Below are 25,661 nucleotides of genomic sequence, written 5' to 3' on the forward strand. Positions count from 1 at the left end.
TCAATTTAAGTAAGGTATTCAAAGTAATGAACTTCTGTTTTTTATATTTTTTATAATAATAATAATAATAATAATAATAATAATAATAATAATAGTAATAATAATAATAATAATGTATTACATGTTTTAAGTGCTTTTCATTATAAAATAATAATCTCAAAGTGCATTAAATTACAAATTAAAATTAAAAAAGTAAAATAAATATATGTGACCAAACCATGAAAGCAACATTCAAAATCTAGAAGGAAGGGAAGGCTCATAGAGATTAATCTTAAGGCCTACTTTGAATGCCCCAACAGTCTGAGCAGCCCTGAGATTGTCAGGAAGGGGGTCCCAAAGGCGTGGTGTGTGGGAGCAAAAGAAATGGCCCTCCATTGTGTGTATCCAGGTCTTTGGCGTGGCTTAAACGTAAGGTGCGTGGAGGTTCATAGGGGGAGAGTAGGCCTGACAGGCAGACGGGTCTGATTTCATTTATTCAGAAAGTGAATAAAAGGTAAATTACAGTATTTCACAAATTAGCAAATGTTTTACATGTCTGATTTTCACCATCCTCACCCCCATTAATTATTGTAACTATAAGTAACAAAACACACAAGTCACATCACAAAAATCTAACAATCAGGACAGAAAAGGTCACACTAATGTTTAGCTTATGTTTTAGGGTACAGACCTACAGGTAGTATGTTTTTACAAGCCTGTCTGATTTTAGCCACCCTAACTCCATACACAATAGGGTTCAAAAGTGGCTGGCACATCACAAAGTACACTGATAACATAGTGTGAAGTACAGTTGGAACATTTCTCATAGGCCTATCAAATCTACTCTGGAGCAGATTTAAGAAACAGCTGAAAGAGAAGTTGAGCAATGAGGCCATGTGAGGAGTACAGGTGCTGAAAGCTTTTTGTCTGGTCTTGATCGAAGATTTCAAACAAATAGTCAGAATCTTAATATAAGAAAACAAAATAGTAATTAAAGGGACAGTGACAGACAAAACAACACCGTAGAGTCCATAGACGTTATTAACTGTTGTGTCTGAAGTTGAACAGGCAAGTTTCACTACCAGGTAGTTGTCACAAATCACTTTATCTATAACATTCCCACACAATTTCAAACGAATAGTTAAAGACAGTGTTATGATGAATTTTACAAAAGAGTACAACCATATTATACAAACTAAAATACACACCCTGTTGGGTGTCATGATGACGTTATACTGTAGTGGGTAACATATAGCAAGGTACCTGTCATAGGACATGACTGCTAAATTGCTGAATTCAATAGATCCATACGTGTATATACAAAACATCTGTAGGTAACAGTACACAGTGGAAACCGCATGGACATCTGAAACCAAATGAGTCATGAGAGCAGGAAACAAGCCAGTGCTACCATACAACTCATTCACAAACAAACTGCACAGAAACAGATACATGGGTTCATGAAGGCTTCTCTCCATACATATAACCACAATAAGCACTGTGTTCGCAAAAAGTATGGAGACGTATAACACAGTTACTAAAATGAAATACAAGTACTTTAAGTGTCCACTATCACTATATCCAGCTAGTATAAATGACGTGAATTGCGTTGAGTTCTCCATTTTCCTAATAGTAGCTATAGAAGTATTTGTAGATAAATTTGGTTCACAAGACAAGGATAACAGTGTCTATCAGGTGAAACTATCAATCTCTTATTGACATTTCATAATTCCTTCATTCTTAGATTTGCCATTGATTACCAAGACTCTTTGCATTATTGTCACAGTATTACTCTTCAAAGTGTTTAATCCTATAGGCATCACCATGGAAAGATATTGTTACCTGTGGCTGTAATGGACATTGAGTAGAACATACAGCAAACATAATTCATCCCTACTGTAGTTCAATAATATTCATATTTTAAATAACAAATACAATTGACAGACTGTCTCAGCTTACCAGTCTTTGCTTTGCTGTTACACTTATAAACACTCCAATCATAGTGTGTGAATCAAACAGGATGCCAGTCGTGCAGACCCATAGGGTGGTAAAACTCCCTGGCATACGTCATATATACATCTCCCCACCGAAGACCATGGATCAATCCCTGTATCCACCTATCTCACACTTTCTCCCACTTGCCTGTCTCCCCCTCAGATGTCCTTACTGTCTGAATAAAAAGTAAAAAAAAGAAAAACACATAAAACAACAAAAACAGGATTTAAGCCTAAAACAGGATGTAAGTCTATATGACCTGGTATCTTTCTTCAGACTGCTGTGGTGTAGACATAGGTCTACTGTATGTTGTGTCAGTGGGCTATTCCACATAAACTACTGTCACATCACTGACCTTTTATACCTTTTAAATGAAGAAAAAAAAACAGTATACAGCAGTTTGTTTACTCAAACTCCAATGACACCCAGAATAAAATTGTCATGGTGTGATTCTCAGCCTCCCGTGGTTGGTAAGGTTAGTGCTCAGCCAATAAGTGCATAAGTGGCTGCCCCGGGCGGGCCCCCCTCCGCTAGGGGTTTCCGACCCAGATAAAAAAATAACTGCAAAATGTTCTCTCTGTCGTCATGACAAGAAATGTAAAGAATTGCATAACATTTGCTCTAAAACTGCAACATTTTCTCTAGGCCCCATGGCAAAATGTGTAGAATTGCAGGATATTAATTTTAAAGCTGAGGATTTTTCTCTCCACCGCCAAAGCCCGCTTAGGGCCCGAAAAGGTTAGAGCCCGCCCTGGAACGGTGGCACGCACAATGCACTCACAGCCGATCCCCATTTTAATTCTGTTCAAGTTCAAGTTTGTTTATCAGTCATATACAGATGATGTACATGGAGTACACAGTGCAACGAATGCATACTTGCAGGTTTACCTCTCGACAATGCAATAACAATAGGAAAGTCATTAAGTGAATAAAAGAGTACAAAAAAATAAAAGCTCAATGTATTAAACATTTGATACACATTTGGCAAAAATATCTACAAGTCACTCAATCGAATTAAAGTAGGATATTTACACATGTGCAGGGGAATTGTGCAATAATAAATAGACATTGTGCAGTATTATAAATACAGTAGCAGCAGTCATGGAGTGTGTGTGTAGCGTAGGTGTGTGTGTGTGTGCGTGTATGTGTGTGTGTGTTTGTTTGTGTGTTCAATCATTTGTGTGAGTGAGTGCATGTGTGTTAAGGTGCAGGGAGTTAGTGCAAAAAATTGTTGTTGTGCCAGCAGTCTGTCTCGGTTCAAGAGTTCAGTAGTCTGATGGCTTGTGGGTAAAAACTGTCTCTGAGCCTGGAGGTCTGGGACCCGATGCTCCGGTACCATCTGAAAGACGGTAAAGGAGTGAATAGTCCATGCCTTGGGTGAGCGAGGTCCTTGATGATGTTGCGGGCCTTCCTCAAGCACCGCTTGGAGTAGATGTCCTGTAAGGTGGAGTCGTGGGGAGCACGGCTCCAGTGATGTACCGGGCCATCTTCACCACCCGCTGAAGGGCTTTGAGGCCGTGAACGGAGCAATTTCTGTAACAGGCCGTGATGCAGCCGGTCACGAAGCTCTCAATGGTGCTGCGGTAGAATTTGGAGAGGACCCGAGGGGGCATGCCTAAATTCTTCAGCTGCCTGAGAAAGTAGAGGCGCTGTTGCACCTTCTTGACCAGGGCGGTGGTGTTGTCGGTCCATGTGAGGTTCTTGGTGATGTGGATGCCGAGGAACCTGAAGCTGCTGACTCTTTCCACCGCAGTTCCATCGATGTGGATCGGGGCGTGTCCTCCTCCCTGCTTCCTGAAGTTGACAATCAAATCAATTCGTTTTGCTGATGTTGAGGGAGAGGTTGTTGTTTTGGTACAACACTGCCCGATCTCTGACATCCTCCCTGTAGGCTCGTCGTTGTCAGTGATCAGGCCTACTACCCAGGCTGGTCACTAGAAACAGACGTCGATTTTGGACGTTTGAAAAGGTCCTGAGGACGTCGATACATGCCTTCCTCGGTGCTCACCAAAAAACAATGGCACAACACTGTGCTTGAACTCACAAAGCCCAGAACCAGAGGGTTCTGCTAAGACCACTGTGCCACAGCAGTTCACAATTCACTAGCAAGCAGGGAGAGTACTTGCTGATACTAAATGGAAACGGCATATACATTTTTTTTATGCCTTCCCCAAACCATAGCCTTAACCTTAACCACTCGGAATTAATACCGAAACTTAACCTTTTGAGTTGTTTCTGTTTTAACCCTGTAACCACGTGGAATTAATGCGTAAAAAAATTGACGGCATATACCGAAGTGAAATTATGAGATCAGGTTGTACAAGGTTGTCGTCAGCAAACTTGATGATGGAGTTGGTGTTGCTTCGCCATGCATTCATGGGGGGCCCCCGTGTTGAGAGTCAGAGTGGGCGAGGTGTTGTTGCCAATCCTCACAAACTCTGGCCTGCCAGTCAGGAAGTCCAGGATCCAGTTGCAGAGGGTGGTTTCGAGACCCAGGGCACAGAGCTTTGTGACAAGCTTGGAGGGAACATTGGTGTTGAATGCTGAACGCGCGTCTGCTAACTGACTAAAATGAAATCTAATGTAACTATAGTCAATTAACAGCATTCTTACATAGGTGTTCCACTTGTCCAGGTGTCATAGGGCTGTGTGAATAGCAATGGAGATGGCATCTTTCGTGGATCTGTTGGCATGGTAGGCAAATTGGAATGGGTCCAGTGTGTCTGGCATACTGGCCATGATGTGGGCCATTACCAGCTTCTCAAAGCACTTCATGATGACGGGGGTGAGTGCAATGGCGCGATAGTCATTTAGGCATGTCACCTTGGTGTTTTTGGGCACTGGAACAATGATGGTTTCCTTAAAGCAGGTAGGGACTACAGACTGGGACAGGGACATGTTGAAGATGTCTGAGAAGAAACCTGCCAGCTGGTCGGCGCACGCTCTGAGGACGTGGCCAGGGATGCCATCTGGGTCGGCGGCTTTGTGAGAATTCACTCTTAAGAGTTTTCCTCAGGTCAGCCTCGGAGTGCAGAAGCACCTGGCTATCCGAAGCAGCGAGAGCCCTCTTGGATGGCTCTGTGTTGGTGGCCTCAAAGCGAGCATAGAATGTGTTGAGCTTGTCTGGGAGGGAGGATTCGGTGGGCATCCCACAGTTGGATTTGCCTTTGTAGTCCGTGATGGCCTGTAGTCCTTGCCACATGCGTTGTGTGTCTGAGCTGTCGTATTGTGATTCCAATGAGCTATATTGTCTTTTTGCATCCTTAATGGATTGCCAGAGCTCATACAGGCTCGCCTTGTACGCATCATACGCAGCAGCGTCATCAGGCTTTGCTTTGCTGCAGTACTGGCTCTAAGCATGGCACATATTCCTCCGTTCATCCAGGGTTTTTGGTTGGGGTATGTCTGGAGATTTTCTGTGTACAACATCATCAACAATAGTTTTTATGAACCTTGTGACTGTTGATGTGTATTGATTTGTAAGATCTATTGATGCATAATATGGTCCTGTGTGGCTCAGTTGGTAGAGCATGGCACTTGCAATGCCAGGGTTGTGGGTTTGATTCCCACGTGGGACCAGTATGAAAATGTATGTGCACACTACTTAGTGTAAGTTGCTCTGGATAAGAGCGTCAGCTAAATGATTAAAATGTCAAATGTATTCCTCAATGTTAGTGGATGATTCATGGGTAGATGAGTCCTTGAATGTATTCTCAGAACAGTCCTGGAGTATTGAATCTGCTCCCTCTGTCCAGCATCTCACTATTCTTTCTGTTGGTGGCTCCCTCTTCAGGGAGTAGAAACCGGAAGATGTGATCTGACTGGCCCGAAATAGGGGCAGGGGATGGCTGTCTAAACGTCCCGGATGTTTGTGTAAGCATGGTCCAGCATGTTCCGTTCTCTCGTACAGGGAATAAAATGAACACCCGCCAAATGCAGGTAGCTTAGTGGTTAAGACCGTTGTGCCAGTAACCGAAAGGTCGCTGGTTCTAATCCCCAAGCCGACTAGGTGAAAAATCTGTCGATGTGCCTTGAGCAAGGCACTTAGCCCTAATTGCTCCTGTAAGTCGCTCTGGATAAGAGCGTCTGCTAAATGACTAAAATGCGGGTAGAGTTAGGTATTGGTGGGTAAGAATGTCTATTTCACCAGCCATGTAGGCGGGTGGTCAATTTTTAGGGCTCTACAGTGCGAGCATTACATTCACATTTGCGGAGTTGTGATTTATAGCAGAAAAATGCTGCAGTAGCTGTTTCCAAAGTATTTTTGTTCACAAGGTCGGTTGTTTTTCAATGTTAGTTTGAGTCTGCTGCTTCAACTGATACAAAAGAGATGCTTTCTACTAGTCAGATCCAAAATCACACACTTGACACAACTCGAGTGGCCCCATTACCATGGTAACCTCCCGCCCTTAAAGTGGCAGCTGAACATTTTGTCTCATCTGATATTTTGGTTAAAAGACACGGGTCACAAAAAAATTAAATAAAACTGGGCAATATATCCCATTACTTTTAACCAATACATTTTTTTTTTGCTTTATAAACATTAAGCATGTTCATTGTTTTGTTTTTTTGTGTTTTTGTATGTAATTATGTTGAAAAACTATTTTGTATGGTAAAATCTGAGTGGCAGGTAGATTTGTTCATCTACCAGCCAGGAGCTGGTTAGACTTGTTTTCAAGTTATCTAGACAGGTGAGTGACTATAACGCAGGTTAGCATTTTTCATCATGAATCTTGTTCTGGAGGCAGCTCTGCAGAGTGGTTACTAGCTGGCACAGCCACAAAGTCACAAAATCTGATTTTAAACCTAACCTTAACCACACTGCTAACTCTAATGCCTAACCTTAAATTAAGACCAAAAGCAAATGTTTGTTTTCATTCATTTTTACAATATAGTCATTTTGACTGCAGTGAAGGGAAAATTGCTCAGTTCTGCCTCCAGGACAAAACTCATGACAATAAACATCAACCTGCGGCTATAACTGTTACTGTTTTGCATGTTCAAATGCTTTCCACTTGCAAAGACATAAACAAGAAAACCCCACAATAAAGCCCGCGTCCAAGACACAAATATCATTAGCTGTTAACTAACATGCTATTTGACATTCACAATTTACTTTGTGGTTGAACTTATTTTCTCAAAACTGCACTGCCCCCACAAGAAAAGGTTACACTTTCAAACTTAGTGAACTTGGTAACCATGCATGGCAGGTGAGCATTTTAAATACTATATAGAATGAAGTCTTTGTTGGAGGATCTAGCTGTTCAAGGCTAGATCCCCCAGTGGTGGCTGAATACAGGTTAATAACTACAAAATGTATAACTTTAACAAGAAACTCAATGCAGAGAACTGGCAACCTTTTTCTTTAACTTGCAATTTTATGTGATACTCTATTGTTAAAAAAATAAACATAGCTACCCCTGGCACTGAAATAAAATAGTTTAAAACTAGTTTGAGGTGTCTGTTAATGAACGTCACACTTTCTTTAACCCCGATACTGCAACAATGTAGCTCTGTATTTTTAATTTGTTTTATTTAACCTTTATTTTGACAGGGAAGTCATACTGAGACTAGGGTCTCTTTTACAGATGAGGCCTGCATAAATACATCAAACACATACAAAATACAATACAAAAGATTACAAAACATATTAAGAAAAACTTAAACATTTATCACCTTAGAGGTCTCTGATCATTACTCTGAACTGACCAAGGGGGACCAAAACATATAATTTCAGGAAGCTCTGTAAGTTTTTCCACATAAAGGCTGCAAAAAAAATGAAAGAAGCTTTACCCCACTCCAGTGTTATCCAAGCCTGAGACCGGGTTTGGCCATTTGTAAGTCTAAATTGAATTAATGATGATAGATACATAAGAAGTTTTTGCATGATTGCTTTGTATATAAACACAAGACAATGCTGCTCTCTCATTACACACGAAGAAGCCTAACCCACTTTTTGATACAAAACACAATGGTGAGTTCTATAACCATCACCAGTAATAAAGCTAAGGGCACAATGGAAAACAGCATCTAGTGGTTTAAGTGTTGATGCTGCTGCTTGTGTAATGGAGTTATTATTGGTGATTCCCCTTGCCACTCTATTGTAAGCCAATGGGTTTTTTGGTTTGCGTTTTGTATTGCCTTCACCTACTCAAACTGGAATCTTACTGGCTGGTTTGCATGGCTTGCTTACGAGGGCCGGTGTTTGAGTTAGAATCGTCCCAGTCAACAAGCGCCAAACCAGCGGTGAGTTAACTGTTGCAAAGCACTGTACATCAAAAGTGATTTTTATACTCCTAAATCCAGATCGGAATGTACAAATTATATCAATTTGTTTGTAAACATTGCTGGAATATTGTAAATGAGATGTGGTGTTTCCAGTGGCAACCCGTCATTCAGGGCAGGTGGGGCAGAAAAAAAATGTGTATACATATATATATACAGTGGGGGAAAAAAGGATTTAGTCAGCCACCAATTGTGCAAGTTCTCCCACTTAAAAAGATGAGAGAGGCCTGTAATTTTCATCATAGGTACACGTCAACTATGACAGACAAATTGAGAAAAAAAAAATTATTTGCAAATTATGGTGGAAAATAAGTATTTGGTCACCTACAAACAAGCAAGATTTCTGGCTCTCACAGACCTGTAACTTATTCTTTAAGAGGCTCCTCTGTCCTCCACTCGTTACCTGTATTAATGGCACCTGTTTGAACTTGTTATCAGTATAAAAGACACCTGTCTACAACCTCAAACAGTCACACTCCAAACTCCACTATGGCCAAGACCAAAGAGCTGTCAAAGGACACCAGAAACAAAATTGTAGACCTGCACCAGGCTGGGAAGACTGAATCTGCAATAGGTAAGCAGCTTGGTTTGAAGAAATCAACTGTGGGAGCAATTATTAGGAAATGGAATACATACAAGACCACTGATAATCTCCCTCGATCTGGGGCTCCACGCAAGATCTCACCCCGTGGGGTCAAAATGATCACAAGAACGGTGAGCAAAAATCCCAGAACCACACGGGGGGACCTAGTGAATGACCTGCAGAGAGCTGGGACCAAAGTAACAAAGCCTACCATCAGTAACACACTACGCCGCCAGGGACTCAAATCCTGCAGTGCCAGACATGTCCCCCTGCTTAAGCCAGTACATGTCCAGGCCCGTCTGAAGTTTGCTAGAGTGCATTTGGATGATCCAGAAGAGGATTGGGAGAATGTCATATGGTCAGATGAAACCAAAATAGAACTTTTTGGTAAAAACTCAACTCGTCGTGTTTGGAGGACAAAGAATGCTGAGTTGCATCCAAAGAACACCATACCTACTGTGAAGCATGGGGGTGGAAACATCATGCTTTGGGGCTGTTTTTCTGCAAAGGGACCAGGACGACTGATCCGTGTAAAGGAACGAATGAATGGGGCCAGGTATCTTGAGATTTTGAGTGAAAACCTCCTTCCATCAGCAAGGGCATTGAAGATTAAACGTGGCTGGGTCTTTCAGCATGACAATGATCCCAAACACACCGCCCGGGCAACGAAGGAGTTGCTTCGTAAGAAGCATTTCAAGTTCCTGGAGTGGCCTAGCCAGTCTCCAGATCTCAACCCCATAGAAAATCTTTGGAGAGAGTTGAAAGTCCGTGTTGCCCAGCGACAGCCCCAAAACATCACTGCTCTAGAGGAGATCTGCATGGAGGAATGGGCCAAAATACCAGCAACAGTGTGTGAAAACCTTGTGAAGACTTACAGAAAACGTTTGACCTGTGTCATTGCCAACAAAGGGTATATAACAAAGTATTGAGAAACTTTTGTTATTGACCAAATACTTATTTTCCACCATAACTTGCAAATAAATTCATAAAAAATCCTACAATGTGATTTTCTGGAGAAAAAAATTCTAATTTTGTCTGTCATAGTTGACGTGTACCTATGATGAAAATTACAGGCCTCTCTCATCTTTTTAAGTGGGAGAACTTGCACAATTGGTGGCAGACTAAATACATTTTTTCCACACTGTATATATATATATATATATATATATATATATATATATATATATATATATATATATATATATATACACTACCAGTAAAAAGTTTGGACACACCTACTCATTCAAAGGTTTTTCTTTATTTTTACTATTTTCTACATTGTAGAATAATAGTGAAGACATCAAAATTATGAAATAACACATATGGAATCATGTAGTAACCAAAAAAGTGTCAAACAAATCAAAATATATTTTATATTTGAGATTCTTCAAACAGCCACCCTTTGCCTTGATGACAGCTTTGCACGCTCTTGACATTCTCTCAACCAGCTTCATGGGGTAGTCACCTGGAATGCATTTCAATTAACAGGTGTGCCTTTTGAAGGTGAAATTACAGAGGAGGAACTTCTGGATGCAATTAAAGACTTTAAGTCTGGGAAAACTCCAGGGTTGGATGGCATACCAGTCGAGGTATACCAAACCTTTTTTGATATACTAAGAGGACCGTTATTAGCATGTTTTAACCACTCCTATGTAAATGGTAGATTATCTGACACTCAAGAAGAAGGTCTGATCTCATTATTACTGAAACAGGATACAAGTGGAAAATATAAAGATCCAGTCCATTTACAAAATTGGAGGCCCCTTACACTTCAGTGTTGTGATGCAAAAATCCTAGCAAAATGTATAGCGCATAGAATTAAAAAGGTATTGTCGGATATTATTAATTCTAATCAGACAGGTTTTTTACATGGAAGATACATTGGAGATAATATAAGGCAAGTATTGGAAACAATAGAACACTATGGAAAATATGGGAACCCAGGCCTGCTATTCATAGCAGACTTCGAAAAGGCATTTGATAAAGTTTGACGGGGGTTTATATATAAATGCCTGGAGCATTTCAATTTTGGAGAATCTCTTATAAAATGGGTCAAAATCATGTATAGTAACCCTAGGTGTAAAATAGTAAATAATGGCTGTTTCTCAGAAAGTTTTAAACTGTCAAGAGGAGTGAAACAAGGTTGTCCACTATCGGCATATCTATTTATTGTGGCCATCGAGATGTTAGCTATTAAAATCAGATCCAATAATAATTTCAGAGGATTAGAAATACAGGGCTTAAAAACAAAGGTGTCATTGTACGCTGATGATTCATGTTTTCTTTTAAATCCACAACTAGAATCCCTCCACAGCCTCATAGAGGATCTAGATACATTTTCTAACCTCTCTGGATTACAACCAAATTATGACAAATGTACTATATTACGTATTGGATCACTAAAAAATACAATTTTTATATTACCATGTAGTTTACCAATAAAATGGTCTGATGGTGATGTGGATATACTCGGAATACATATCCCAAAGGAAATAAATGATCTCACTTCAATACATTTTTATAGAAATTTAGCAAAAATAGATAAGATCTTACTACCATGGAAAGGAAAATACCTGTCAATTTGTGGAAAAATCACCCTGATTAACTCCTTAGTATTATCCCAGTTTATCTATTTGCTTATGGTCTTGCCGACGCCTAGCGAACAGTTTTTTAAATTATGTGAGAAAAAAATATTCAATTTTATTTGGAACGGCAAGCCAGACAAAATTAAAAGAGCATATTTATATAATGAATATGAATTCGGAGGACAGAAATTATTAAATATTAAAGCATTAGACCTATCACTAAAAGCTTCAGTCATACATAAGTTATACTTAAATCCGAACTGGTTCTCAAGCAAATTAGTAAGATTGTCTCACCCAATGTTCAAGAAAGGCCTTTTTCCCTTTATTCAGATTACAACCTCTCACTTTCAGTTATTTGAAAAGGAAATAATCTCCCAAATGTCACTATTTCTAAAACAAGCCATAGAAAGTTGGTTGCAATTTCAATTTAATCCTCCAGAAACGACAGAACAAATAATGCAACAAATATTGTGGTTAAATTCAAATATACTAATTGACAAAAAACCTTTATTTTTTGACAGAATGTTTAAAAAAGGTATAATCTTCGTAAATGATATCATCGGTAGGACTGGTGGAGTTATGTCGCACATGCAGCTAACAAAATCATATGGAAATGTCTGCTCTACCCAAAATTACAACCAAATAATTGCAGCCTTACCGCAAAAGTGGAAGAGGAAAGTGGAAGGGGGAGAAAGTAAGGAACTTGTCTGTCGGCCTTGCATTAAAGAACATAATTGGTTAAGGAAAACTGTGATAAATAAAAAAGTATATCAGTTTCACTTAAGGACCAAAGGATTGACAGCCGTCCCATATAGATTGCAAAATAGTTGGGAAGAGATCTTTGACGTACCGATCCCATGGCATAGTGTTTATGAACTGACACGCAAAATGACACCGGATTCAAAAATTAGAATCTTTCAATTTGAATTATGATATAAAATTCTTGCTACCAATAGAATGTTATTTATATGGGGGATACAATCTTCCCAGCTCTGCAGATTTAGCTGTGAAGAGACAGAATCATTAGATCATTTGTTTTGGTTCTGTCCGTTTGTGGCTTGTTTTTGGACACAGGTCCAGGAATGGCTAAAGGATTGCAATATTTACCTGGAACTAACCTTGCAGATAGCATTACTGGGTGATCTGAAAAGTCATAGTCAATCAATCAATAATATAATAATACTTTTAGCAAAAATGTTTATTTTTAATTCACAATCTGTAGAAGCAATGAGAATAGAAAGGTTCAGAACTTTTGTAAAACATCACAGTACGGTTGAAATATATATGGCAAATAGAAATCCTTTATGGATGGTGTTAAGAGATAGATGGGAGGTATTGAATAGAGTTGAAGGATGGGACTAATAACAAATAACAACAAATAATAACAAAGATATATAATAATGTAAGCACACTGTGTCCATAAATAAGTATATAGGTTGTATGTTGGGAGCTTTTGGGAAAGAGCACAGTTAGAAAGATATGGCATATAGAAGCAATCCGGAAGGACATCATGAAAATGATCGGAGAGGTTGAGAGTAGAAGAAGTTCAGGAGCAAAAAAATAAAATAATAATAATAATTATATATATATATATACAGTGAGGGAAAAAAGTATTTGATCCCCTGCTGATTTTGTACGTTTGCCCACTGACAAAAAAATGATCAGTCTATAATTTTAATGGTAGGTTTATTTGAACAGTGAGAGACAGAATAACAACAAAACAATCCAGAAAAACGCATGTCAAAAATTTTATAAATTGATTTGCATTTTAATGAGGGAAATAAGTATTTGATCCCCTCTCAATCAGAAAGATTTCTGGCTCCCAGGTGTCTTTTATACAGGTAACGAGCTGAGATTAGGAGCACACTCTTGAAGGGAGTGCTTCTAATCTCAGCTTGTTACCTGTATTAAAAGACACCTGTCCACAGAAGCAATCAATCAATCAGATTCCAAACTCTCCACCATGGCCAAGACCAAAGAGCTCTCCAAGGATGTCAGGGACAAGATTGTAGACCTACACAAGGCTGGAATGGGCTACAAGACCATCGCCAAGCAGCTTGGTGAGAAGGTGACAACAGTTGGTGTGATTATTCGCAAATGGAAGAAACACAAAATAACTGTCAATCTCCCTCGGCCTGGGGCTCCATGCAAGATTTCACCTCGTGGAGTTGCAATGATCATGAGAACGGTGAGGAATCAGCCCAGAACTACACGGGAGGTTCTTGTCAATGATCTCAAGGCAGCTGGGACCATAGTCACCAAGAAAACAATTGGTAACACACTACGCCGTGAAGGACTGAAATCCTGCAGCGCCCGCAAGGTCACCCTGCTCAAGAAAGCACATATACAGGACCGTCTGAAGTTTGCCAATGAACATCTGAATGATTCAGAGGAGAACTAGGTGAAAGTGTTGTGGTCAGATGAGACCAAAATCGAGCTCTTTGGCATCAACTCAACTCGCGTGTTTGGAGGAGGAATGCTGCCTAAGACCCCAAGAACACCATCCCCACCGTCAAACATGGAGGTGGAAACATTATGCTTTGGGGGTGTTTTTCTGCTAAGGGGACAGGACAACTTCACCGTATCAAAGGGACGATGGACGGGGCCATGTACCGTCAAATTTTGGGTGAGAACTCCTTCCCTCAGCCAGGGCATTGAAAATGGGTCGTGGATGGGTATTCCAGCATGATAATGACCCAAAACACACGGCCAAGGCAACAAAGGAGTGGCTCAAGAAGAAGCACATTAAGGTCCTGGAGTGGCCTAGCCAGTCTCCAGACCTTAATCCCATAGAAAATCTGTGGAGGGAGCTGAAGGTTCGAGTTGCCAAACGTCAGCCTCGAAACCTTAATGACTTGGAGAAGATCTGCAAAGAGGAGTGGAACAAAATCCCTCCTGAGATGTGTGCAAACCTGGTGGCCAACTACAAGAAACGTCTAACCTCTGTGATTGCCAACAAGGGTTTTGCCACCAAGTACTAAGTCATGTTTTGCAGAGGGGTCAAATACTTATTTCCCTCATTAAAATGCAAATCAATTTATAACATTTGTGACATGCGTTTTTCTGGATTTTGTTGTTGTTATTCTGTCTCTCACTGTTCAAATAAACCTACCATTAAAAGTATAGACTGATCATCTCTTTGTCAGTGGGAAAACGTACAAAATCAGCAGGGGATCAAATACTTTTTTCCATCACTGTATATATAATATAATTATTGTGAAATTAACTCTGTCCATAAGGTGTAGATAGTAATTATAGACCGGAAGTAGAGGCCTGGGCATTGTTGTTCACTAATTTACTCCAAGTAGGGAAAGGATGGTGGGGTTGAAAAGTAATAAAGGGGAGTATATATATATTTTTTTTTAAACAAAAAAAACATGTGGGATTGGAAGTGATGCAGACAATTACATTAATAGAAGATACAATCTATCTGCAATATTAAGCTGATCCATTCCCCCCCCCCAAAAAAAAAATAATAATAATACGTTTTAAAAAATTAAAAAAATTAAAATAAAACAGGTGTGCCTTGTTAAAACTTAATTTATGGAATTTATTTCCTTCTTAATGCGTTTGAGCCAATCAGTTGTGCTATGACAACGTAGGGGGGGTATACAGAAGATAGCCCTATTTGGTAAAATACCAAGTCCATATTATGGCAAGAACAGCTCAAATAAGCAAAGAGAAATGACAGTCTATCATTACTTTAAGACATGAAGGTCAGTCAATACTGAACATTTCAAGAACTTTGAAAGTTTCTTCAATTGCAGTCGAAAAAACCATCAAGCGCTATGATGAAACTGGCTTTCATGAGGACCGCCACATTGAAGGAAAACCCAGATTTACCTCTGCTGCAGAGGATAAGTTCATTAGAGTTACCAGCCTCAGAAATTGCAGCCCAAATAAATGCTTCAAAGAGTTCAAGTCACAGACTCATCTCAACGTCAACTGTTTAGAGGGGACTGTGTGTATCAGGCATTCACGGTTGAATTGCTGCAAAGAAACCACTACTAAAGGACACCAATAATAAGAAGAGACCTGCTTTGGCCAAGGAACACGAGCATTGGACATTAGACCGGTGGAAATGTGTCAGCATATGTGGGAACTCCTTCAAAACTGTTGGAAAAGCATTCCAGGTGAAGCAGGTAGCTTAGTGGTTAAGAGCGTTGTGCCAGTAACCGAGAGGTCGCTGGTTCTAATTCCCGAGCTGACTAGGTGAAAAATCTGTCGCTGTGCCCTTGAGCAAGACACTTAACTCTATTTGCTCCTGTAAGTTGCTCTGGACTAAAATGTAAATGTCAGCTGGTTAAGAGTGTGGAAAGCTGTCATCATGGCAAAGGGTGGCTATTTGATGAATCTAAAATATAATTTGATTAACAATTTTTTGGTTACTACATTATTCCGTATGTGTTATTTCATAGTTTTGATGTCTTCACTATTATTCTACAATGTAAAAAATAGTAAAAATTAAGAAAAACCCTTGAATGGGTAGGTGTATCCAAACTTTTGACTGGTACTGTACATGCAACGACTTGTTCTACAAATCTTTGTATATTTATTGAGGCTACCAGACAGCTCTTTTCATTATTTTGTCTACAACATATTTTTATTAGCTTATATAATTGTAAAATATGGACCTTGTAGCTGTCAAAAGGGCATGAAATCAGCTGAAGGCAAGGCAAGTTGAAGTCTTCAGAGAGTATATTTATTTACAGGTCTTGGTGACCCAATGATGAAAGCGTCATATCATACAGAATATACAAGTAGATTCATCAAATATACAGGCGCAATAGCCCAAAGAAAATAGCCTCAGTATCATGATTAACCTGTCCTATCTGAATGGACACCGGTAGATGGCAAGACTGTACACACTCCCCTTGAGAAACCAAATCGAATCTGTCTAACAGGAGTTCAAACAGGTAGGCTTACCCAATTGGCAATTACATCCAATAAACTGGTTCTACAATGTAAAATACAATTTCCACATCCATTGTTACATTGGTACATTCGTCTTAATCAGATTTAATGATTATTAATGATATTTCAACAACATACATACATGGAACAATCATTTTCTCTTATTCAACATTCTTCTGACTCCAAAGCGTGGAGCGCAGGTCACGTAGCCTATTTCTAGGCTACGTGACTCTCCACTGGCGGGAGTTTGGAGAGTGCAAGTGAAGAGCCTCGCTTATGGTGCGTTTTTCAAATGCAAGCTTCATAAGGTGCGCACGCTCCTATTACGCACAACAAAAATGACAGAGACTAGGACACAGACAAATGGAACTTCGACATAACCCGGAAAATATGAACAAAGGAAACCATACATTGAATTAAATAAACCTACCTCATGAGTCTTGCGAATGTTCATGTGCACTATAAACATCACGCCCACTCAGAGAAGGGTAAGAAATGGTTGGTTATAAAATTTAAATGTATCGTAGGCCTATCAAACATGAAACAGAAATGTCTATGTGTTGCAGTAAACGGTACGCGGATGGAATGGTGAAATGCTAGCAATTATTGTAGTATTAGATGCAGGGGCGCAACTTTCACTCGGGACGGGGGGGACACGTCCCCCTCACATTCTGAAATTGCATTTTTGTCCCCCCCCCCAGTTTTATCATTGGAATGTGATACAAAACGAGATTACGGTGTGCTTTAGGACCATGCGGACGCCTCCGAGCGGTCGGGTAGGCTGTTTGGAGTGTTTATCAGACTCAATAAAATAATATATTTAAAAAATAAGTGTTGTTTAGTGTTGTGTTGTGTAGTGGCTTTGCTGGCATGCATCCAAAAAAAGTGGTTGAGTTTGCCCCACCAAGATTTGCATGCTAAAATCGTCACTGGGTGTTTCCTTTGTGAATATTTGTGGTACATTTTGTCAAATATAATTGCAGCAAATGCTAGCTGGTTATTCAGTGTGTCTGGGGGTGTGTTATGTATTTTGTACAGCACCTCCCTTACCACAAAAGATTGCCGTTTTGAAACTGCAGTAAAGGTGCAGTAACTGCAGTCGATTGGTATTTTGGGCGCAGTAATTGCAGAATAACTGCAGTGTAGCTCAGTTGGTAGAGCATGGCGCTTGCAATGCCAGGGTTGTGGGTTCGATTCCCACGGGGGGCCAGTATGAGAAAAAAAGAAAAAAACATGTATGCACTCACTAACTGTAAGTCGCTCTGGATAAGAGCGTCTGCTAAATGACAAAAATTTAAACTGCAGTTATACTGCACTCTAACTGCAGTTACACTGCAAAATTACTGCAGTAAAAAAAACTGTTACTTTGGATGCAGTATTTGCCACATACTGCACTCTGACTGCAATTTAAGTTGCAGATGTTCACGAGAGGCTGGACAAGTATAGGAGGGAGCGAAGGTACTCACACTCATCTAAGTTGGACCCAGCCATCACAACATTGAAGCGAGAGGTTAGTGCTTTCACACCTCCCACCATGCCTGCTGTTAGACCCGTCACTGTACCACCTATCCCGGTGCCTTCCCCAGCCCAGGCTACTCAGGGCTCCGCTGAGGCGATGGACCGTATCATTGCAATGCTAGTGTGTGCTGGAGCAGAGGGCACAACAGTCTAAAAGTCAGTTCCAAAAATGGAATAGGAACAAAGTGAGGTCTTATGGGCCATGTGAAGTGTGTGGGAATACTGGACACAATACTCACTTTCACTGCAGGGCCAATCACCTCTGCTTTCTCTGTCATGCAGCTGGCCATGCACGCTCTCAGTGCCCCAAGGCCGCAGCTCTGAGCCCAGCTGGTGGAGTACCCAAAGTAACCAAGCTCATAGCTGAGTACCAGTCCATCTTTTCCAGGCATTAGTTGGATTGTGGAAAAGCTACTGGCTGTTTTCATCGCATCCGACTCAGTGACGAGAAACCCTTTTGGATGCCATACCGACACCTTTCACCTAATCAGTATGAGAAGCTCAAGCAAGCATTGAATTAGATGGAAGAACGTGAAATCATAAGGAAGTCTATTAGATGGAAGAAGTCTGGAGACCTGAGACTCTGTACTGACTTTCATTGGCTCAATGTTCGCACCATCAAAGATGTTCACCCACTCACTCACCAGGCTGACGCGCTGGCTGCTTTAGGTGGAAATGCCTTTTTCTCGACGATGGACCTTATCTCTGGCTACTACAATGTGGAAATACATCAGGATGACCAGAGATTCACAGCCTTTACATCGCCATTTGGATTGTATGAATACAACCAAATGCCACAGGGGTTATCTAATAGTCATGCAACATTCATGAGGATGATGCTAAATATCTTCGGGGATCAGAACTTTCTTAGCCTGCTGTGTTACCTTGATGATGTCTTAGTCTATGCGCCCACTGAAGACCTGGCTTTGCAGTGACTGGAAATGGTATTTGAATGTCTGATATTACGTATTTTATATAGGATTAGTTAATGTTTGATAATTGAGAGCTGCATAAGGATTTGGAGGATGAGGACATTCCATGTATTTATTTCTGTCACTGGTGGGTGCCAGAAGGTATGCGGACCAAGATAGCTGGGGGGCCACTGGTGCTAATCTTAGAATGAGTATGTGATGGAATATCCTGACTAGGGTGCAACACGATTCCATATAGGGTGATCCTCTATATGTGGCGAGGAGTGACACTCAATAATGGTTGGCAACTGTAGGATAGAATTAGCTTGCAAACAAGTATATAAACTAAGAGATTTCCTTTGTTCAGTTAGTTCATATAGCAGTGGGCCACCCACGGGCCGTTTGCTATGTGAACCCGGTACCGCAATATTAAACACTTTGAATCAACTCTCCATGTACAGTTAAAGTCGGAAGTTTACATACACCTAAGCCAAATACATTTAAACTCAGTTTTTCACAATTCCTGACATTTAATCCTAGTAAAAATTCCCTGTCTTAGGTCAGTTAGGATAACCACTTTAATTTAAGAATGTGAAATGTCAGAATAATAGTAGAGAGAATGATTTCTTTCAGCTTTTATTTCTTTCATCACATTCCCAGTGGGTCAGAAGTTTACATACACTCAAATAGTATTTGGTAGCAATGCCTTTCAATTGTTTAACTTGGGTCAAATGTTTTGGGTAGCCTTCCACAAGCTTCCCACAATAAGTTGGGTGAATTTTGGCCCATTCCACCTGACAGAGCTGGTATAACTGAGTCAGGTTTGTAGGCCTCCTTGCTCGCACACGCTTTTTCAGTTCTGCCCACACATTTTATATAGGATTGAGGTCAGGGCTTTGTGATGGCCACTCCAATACCTTTATGCGACCAAGCTTTAACTTCCTGACTGATGTCTTGAGATGTTGCTTCAATATATCCACATATTTTTCCTTCCTCATGATGCCATCTGTTTTGAGAAGTGCACCAGTCCCTCCTGCAGCAAAGCACCCCCACAGCATGATGCTGCCACCTCTGTGCTTCACGGTTGGGATGGTGTTCTTCGGCTTGCAAGCAACCCCCATTTTCCTCCAAACATAACGATGGTCATTATGGCCAAACAGTTCTCTTTTTGTTTCATCAGACATTTTTGTCAAATCAGGACATTTCTCCAAAAAGTACAATATTTTCCCCATGTGCAGTTGCAAACCATAGTCTGGCTTTTTATGACGGTTTTGGAGCAATGATTTTGGAGCGGCCATTCAGGTTATGTCGATATAGGACTCGTTTTACTGTGGATATAGATACTTTGCTGCTGTTCTGGGATTGATTTGCACTTTTCGCACCAAAGTACTTTCATCTCTAGGAGACAGAACGCGTCTCCTTCCTGAGCGGTATGACGGCTGCATGGTCCCATGGTGTTTATACTTGCGTACTATTGTTTGTACAGATGAACGTGGTACCTTCAGGTGTTTGGAGGTCTACAAATTTTTTTCGGAGGTCTTGGCTGATTTCTTTTGATTTTCGCATGATGTCAAGCAAAGAGGCACTGAGTTTGAAGGTAGGCCTTGAAATACATCCACAGGTACACCTCCAATTGACTCAAATGATGTCATTAAGCCTATCAGAAGCTTCTAAAGCCATGACATCATTTTGTGGAATTTTCCAAGCTGTTTAAAGGCACAGTCAACTTAGTGTTTGTAAACTTCCGACCCACTGGAATTGTGATACAGTGAATTATAAGTGAAATAATCTGTCTGTAAACAATTGTTGGAAAAATTACTTGTGTCATGCACTATAGTTTGTTAACAATAAATGTGTGGAGTGGTTGAAAAACTAGTTTTATGACTCCAACCTAAGTGTATGTAAACTTCCGACTTCAATTGTAAGTGTTTAACTATTCTCTTGCATCCTGAACTCCTCGATACCAGAAAACTCATCATAACAATGTCTCAAGGCTCACAACCTGAAGCTGGCCCCGAAAAAGTGTCACTTTTTCACAGAGGACTGTGATGTTCTTGGGGCATATCATCAGTGCGGATGGCTAGCTACAGATCCTGAGAAAGTGAAGGCCATTGCAGGCATGACGGATGCTGACCTGATGGAAGACGGAACTGACATCCCCTCTCAGAAGAAATTGGAGTCATTTCTCTGGATGGAGGTGTATTACCAACAGTTCATTGAAGGCTGCTCGACCATCGCAAAGCCTCTCTTTGGGTTGACAACTGGGCACAAGGCTCCACTCTGCAAGATGAAGAAGCGACACTCACCTGTCAGGAAGCTGATAGCAGCTGACTGTGCTATGCCAGGTACAAAAAGGGGGATCTACAGCGAGACCAATAGCCTTCATGAGCAAGTCACTCAGTTATGCACAGTCGAGGTATCCTGCACAAAAGCTTGAGTTCTTTGCCATGAAATGGGCTATCTGCGATAAGTTCCACCATTGGCTACGGGGGCAGCAATTCACCGTATGGACAGATAACAATCCCGTGACATACATTCTGACAAAAGCAAAGCTTGATGCTTGTGAGCAGAGATGGGTTGCCAAGCTGGCACCGTACGAGTTTGACATCAAGTACATCCCTGGTCCCAAAAACTTTGTTGCAGATGCCCTGAGCAGAGAGAGTACTTCATACGACCCAGTTCCGTACGAGACATTACTAACCGAAGCTAATGCTGTGCGCACAGACCGAGTGCAAGATGTGTTTGACCATGATGATGTGTCCATGATGAAGCTGGCCACCAGAGACAACAGAGGACTATGTACCTGACAAGACAGAGGTTCTTCTGGCATGGTCTGGAGAGGGATGTCAAGGAGTATGTGCGGTGCTGCAGGAGATGCGTCGTGAACAAGACTCCTGATCCGGAGGCCAGAGCTCCACTGGAGAGTATAATCACAACTGAGCCCCTCAACCTAGTGTTCATTAACTTTTGGTCTAGCAGAAGATTCCACAAACAAGTCCCTGGATGTGCTTGTTGTTACTGACCACTTCTCCAAATTGGCTCATGCCTTCTTGTGTCCGAACCAGTCTGCTAAGTCTGTGGCTCATCAGTTGTGGAACAACTACTTCTGTGTCTACGGGTTACCTCACGGTATACACTCAGATCAGGGAGCCAACTTGGAGAGTACTCTAATCGCAGAGCTCTTGAGCGTTGCAGGCATCCAGAAGTCCCACACCACGCCATACCGTCCGATGGGCAATGGGTCCTGTGAAAGGCTGAATAGGACATTGGGAAACATGACCTGGGCTCTGCCGGCGAGAACAAAACACAGATGGCCTCAGGCTCTGAAGTCTCTCACGTATGCATACAACTGTACAATCCATGAGACCACAGGCTTTGCCGATTTCCTGCAGTGGATGATGATGATGATAGTGATGCTGAGTACAGAACAAAGGTATGGGTGTCGGAGCTGCCCTCAGAAGGAACAGGTGACACGAGCCTGGAGGATGATGTGTGATCCTTGGATGCTCAGGACATTTCACATCTTGATTCTGTTCCAGATGTATCGTGTTACAGGAGGGCGTCGCAGTTCCGGAGCGACCCACTAGGTGTCCTCCTCCGACAACCATAGGCACCTCCTCACTCACAGTCTGGACTAATCATGATCCTATTGGTGTCACCTGTGTCTACCTGTTCACCTGTGTATTTATGCCCTCACTTCCCTGTGTTCCCTTGCTCAGTTTTCTCTGCTAGTTTCTCGATGCCAAACAGTACGAATCAGTGTCTGATCGCGAGGCGTATGTACAGATTCTTGAGAAGTGTTCTCCCTGTTTCATTGTTGTTTCAGTCGTGGTTAGTATTTCGTATTTTTGCTGTCAGCCTGTTTTTGGAGACCAATTTGCTCCTCATTTATTTTATTGGGACAAGTCCGTTATTTGGTATCCTGGCTTTGGGACCACCAGTAAAGATCCTTGTTTCACCATCTCTGCCTACTGTCTACCCTGCACCGCACCTGGGTCACACCTCACACCAACCCTTACAGTATCGTAGCCTGAGGTCCTGCCTCAATCAGAGTCCTCGAGACTCTGGCTCAGAACTTAACAGTGTAGTGAGTGAGCACACTGACCAGTCTCCTTCTGACCATCCCCATACTGACCTACCAAACTCTGACCATTCCTTACCTGACCAGTTACACACACTGACTGTGTTGACGCACCCACCATCACCACAGCACACGACACTGTCACCCCTTGTGTAGTTGTAGTGTGTTGAGTGTTCCTGTACCTGGTATGTTTGCATAGTGCAGTTGTGTATTTTCTGTTTAGTTTGCAAGTGGAATTCAGTAGGGGGGAGTGTAACAGGGTTATTATTGGTGATTCCTGTAGCCACTCTATTGTAAGCCAATTCGTTTTTTGGTTTTCGTTTTGGTATTGCCTTCACCTAATCAACATGGAATCTTACTAGCTGGTTTGCATTGCTTGCTTACGAAGGGTGGTATTTGAGTTAGAATAATCCCAGTCAACAAGCGCCAAACCAGCGGTAAGTTAACTGTTGCAAAGCACTGTACATCCAAAGTGATTTTTATACTCTTAAGTGCAGATCGGAATGTACAAGTTATATACATTTGTTTGTAAACATTGCTGGAATATTGTAAATGAGATATGGTGTTTTGTTTTTGAATACTTGTGGTACATTTTGTTGAATATTTTTTCAGCAAATGCAAGCTGGTTATTCACAGTGTCTGGGGGTGTTTTATGTATTTTGTACAGCGCGCATGCAGAGAGTAGAATGATCTGTGGTGGCTACATTGCATTACGTACTATCCGTGTGTCACGGTTTCGGCCGAGGCTGCTCCTCCTCCTTGTTCGGGCAGGTTTCGGCGGTCGTCGTCCCCGGAGTACTAGCTGCCACCGATCTATGTTTCATGTTCATTTGGTTTTGTCTTGATGTTGTACACCTGTGTCTACTTAGTCCTCATTAGTGTCCTATTTAGTTCTCGTTGTGTCTGTTTGGTGTTGTGTGTGATTGCTCCTCTGTTTGGTGTTCTGAGCTACGTATCTTCCCTCCGTTGTTTGGAGAGGTTTTCGCACATGTTAGTGCGCCTTTTGTTTGACGCCTGTGTGCGCCTTTATTTCGCCTCCGGGCTTATTGTTCTCGTGTACTACGGGAATAGTTCACTAAAGTCTTTTGGACTTAGCTTCTGCGTCCGGCGCTTGATTCCTGCACCACACCCACCTTCAGCACCCCTGACAGAATCCCACACCTTAATGAATGGAATCAGCAGGAGGAATCAGCAGGAGGAGTCGCTGGAGGAGCATGTCCGCGGCCAGGATGACCAGATCCGACAACTGGGGACCGCTCTACAGGACGTCATCAACACCCTGCACCGATGGGAGTCCAGAGGGGTACCCACACCTCCACCTACCCTGCCACCCCCATCGGCCGGTCCACCAGTCCCAGGTCCGGAACCTAGTGGGATTCGGCTCGCGCTCCCGAGGGCGTATGACGGAACAGCTGCCGGGTGTCAGGGGTTCCTCCTGCAGGTGGAGCTCTACCTGGCCACTGTACACCCGGTGCCCTCGGGACACGAGAGCGTTTCCGCCCTCATCTCCTGTCTCATGGGCAAGGCGTTGGAATGGGCCAACTCCGAGTGGAGGAGGATGGACGCCACCACCATCTCCTACGCCGAGTTCTCCCGTCGGGGAGCGTCTATTCCACCTGAGACAGGGGAGGGGGAGCGCACAGGCGTTCGCGCTGGAGTTCCGGACTCTAGCGGCAGACGCAGGGTGGAATGAACGGGCCCTCATCGACCATTTTCGATGTAGCCTACGGGAGGACGTTCAACGTGAGTTGGCCTGCAGGGACACCAATTTCACCTTCGACCAGTTGGTCGATATGTCCATCCGTCTGGACACCCTGCTGGCCACCCGTGGACGTCCCGAGTGGGGTCCGTCCATTCCACCCTCCGGCACCTCCGAGCCGAGCCCTATGGAGCTCGGGGGTGCTGGCGCTAGAGAAAGGAGGAGGAGGAGCCCGAGGGGGCCTGTCCCCTGCACCAAGTGCGGTCGTGGAGGGCACACTGCGGCCAGGTGCTGGGGAGGGTTCCCCGAGGGAGGAGACAACAGGCCACGCACTGGGGAGCCCTCCCAGGTGAGTAGACGCCCCACTTACCCAGAGCTCTCTGTTGCGCACTTTTGTATACCTGTTTGTTTTCCACAGGTTGCACCTCATTCCCAGCATAAGGCGTTAGTAGATTCAGGCGCAGCTGGGAATTTTGTTGATCGGAAGTTTTGTTTAGATTTAGGGATCCCTCTCCTACCTGTTGACAAGCCTTTTCCCGTTCATGCTTTAGATAGCCGCCCGTTGGGGTCGGGGTTGATTAGGGAAGTCACAGCGCCACTTAGGATGTGTGCGCAGGGGGGTCATGAAGAGACTATACAGTTGTATCTGATCGACTCTCCTGCGTACCCGGTGGTGCTGGGAATTCCCTGGTTAAGCACCCATAACCCTGCTATTTCGTGGCAACAGAGGGCTCTCAATGGGTGGTCTGCTCAGTGCGAGAGGCGATGTCTGGGTGTTTCCGTAGGGGCAACTTCGGTGGAAAGTCCAAACCAAGTGCCCGCACTGCACATTCCGCCTGAATATGGGGATTTAGCTCTCGTGTTTAGTAAAGCTAGGGCGACACAGTTGCCTCCTCATAGACAGGGGGATTGTGTGATTGATCTCCAGGCAGGAGCAGCACTCCCACGGAGCCACGTGTATCCTTTGTCTCAAGAGGAGAGAAAAGCTATGTAAACTTACCTAGCCGAATCTTTGAGACAGGGATACATACGGCCCTCCACTTCTCCCGCCTCCTCGAGCTTCTTTTTTGTGAAGAAAAAAGATGGAGGGTTGCGCCCGTGCATCGATTAC

General features: G+C 42.4%; 1 protein-coding gene across 1 annotated transcript; it reads right to left on the reverse strand.

Moving 5' to 3' along the window:
- Positions 1 to 650: 650 nt before the first annotated feature.
- Positions 651 to 1,601, reverse strand: LOC311105405 (olfactory receptor 11A1-like; the record flags this gene model as incomplete). The annotated part of the gene is made up of 1 exon (XM_084147550.1): positions 651 to 1,601. The coding sequence occupies one exon, from the start codon at positions 1,599 to 1,601 to the stop codon at positions 651 to 653; it is 951 nt and encodes a 316-aa protein (XP_084003676.1).
- Between the last annotated feature and the right edge of the window lie 24,060 nt (positions 1,602 to 25,661).

This window comes from Coregonus lavaretus (genome assembly GCF_964263955.1).
Source record: "Coregonus lavaretus genome assembly, chromosome: 30".
Taxonomy (NCBI): domain Eukaryota; kingdom Metazoa; phylum Chordata; class Actinopteri; order Salmoniformes; family Salmonidae; genus Coregonus; species Coregonus lavaretus.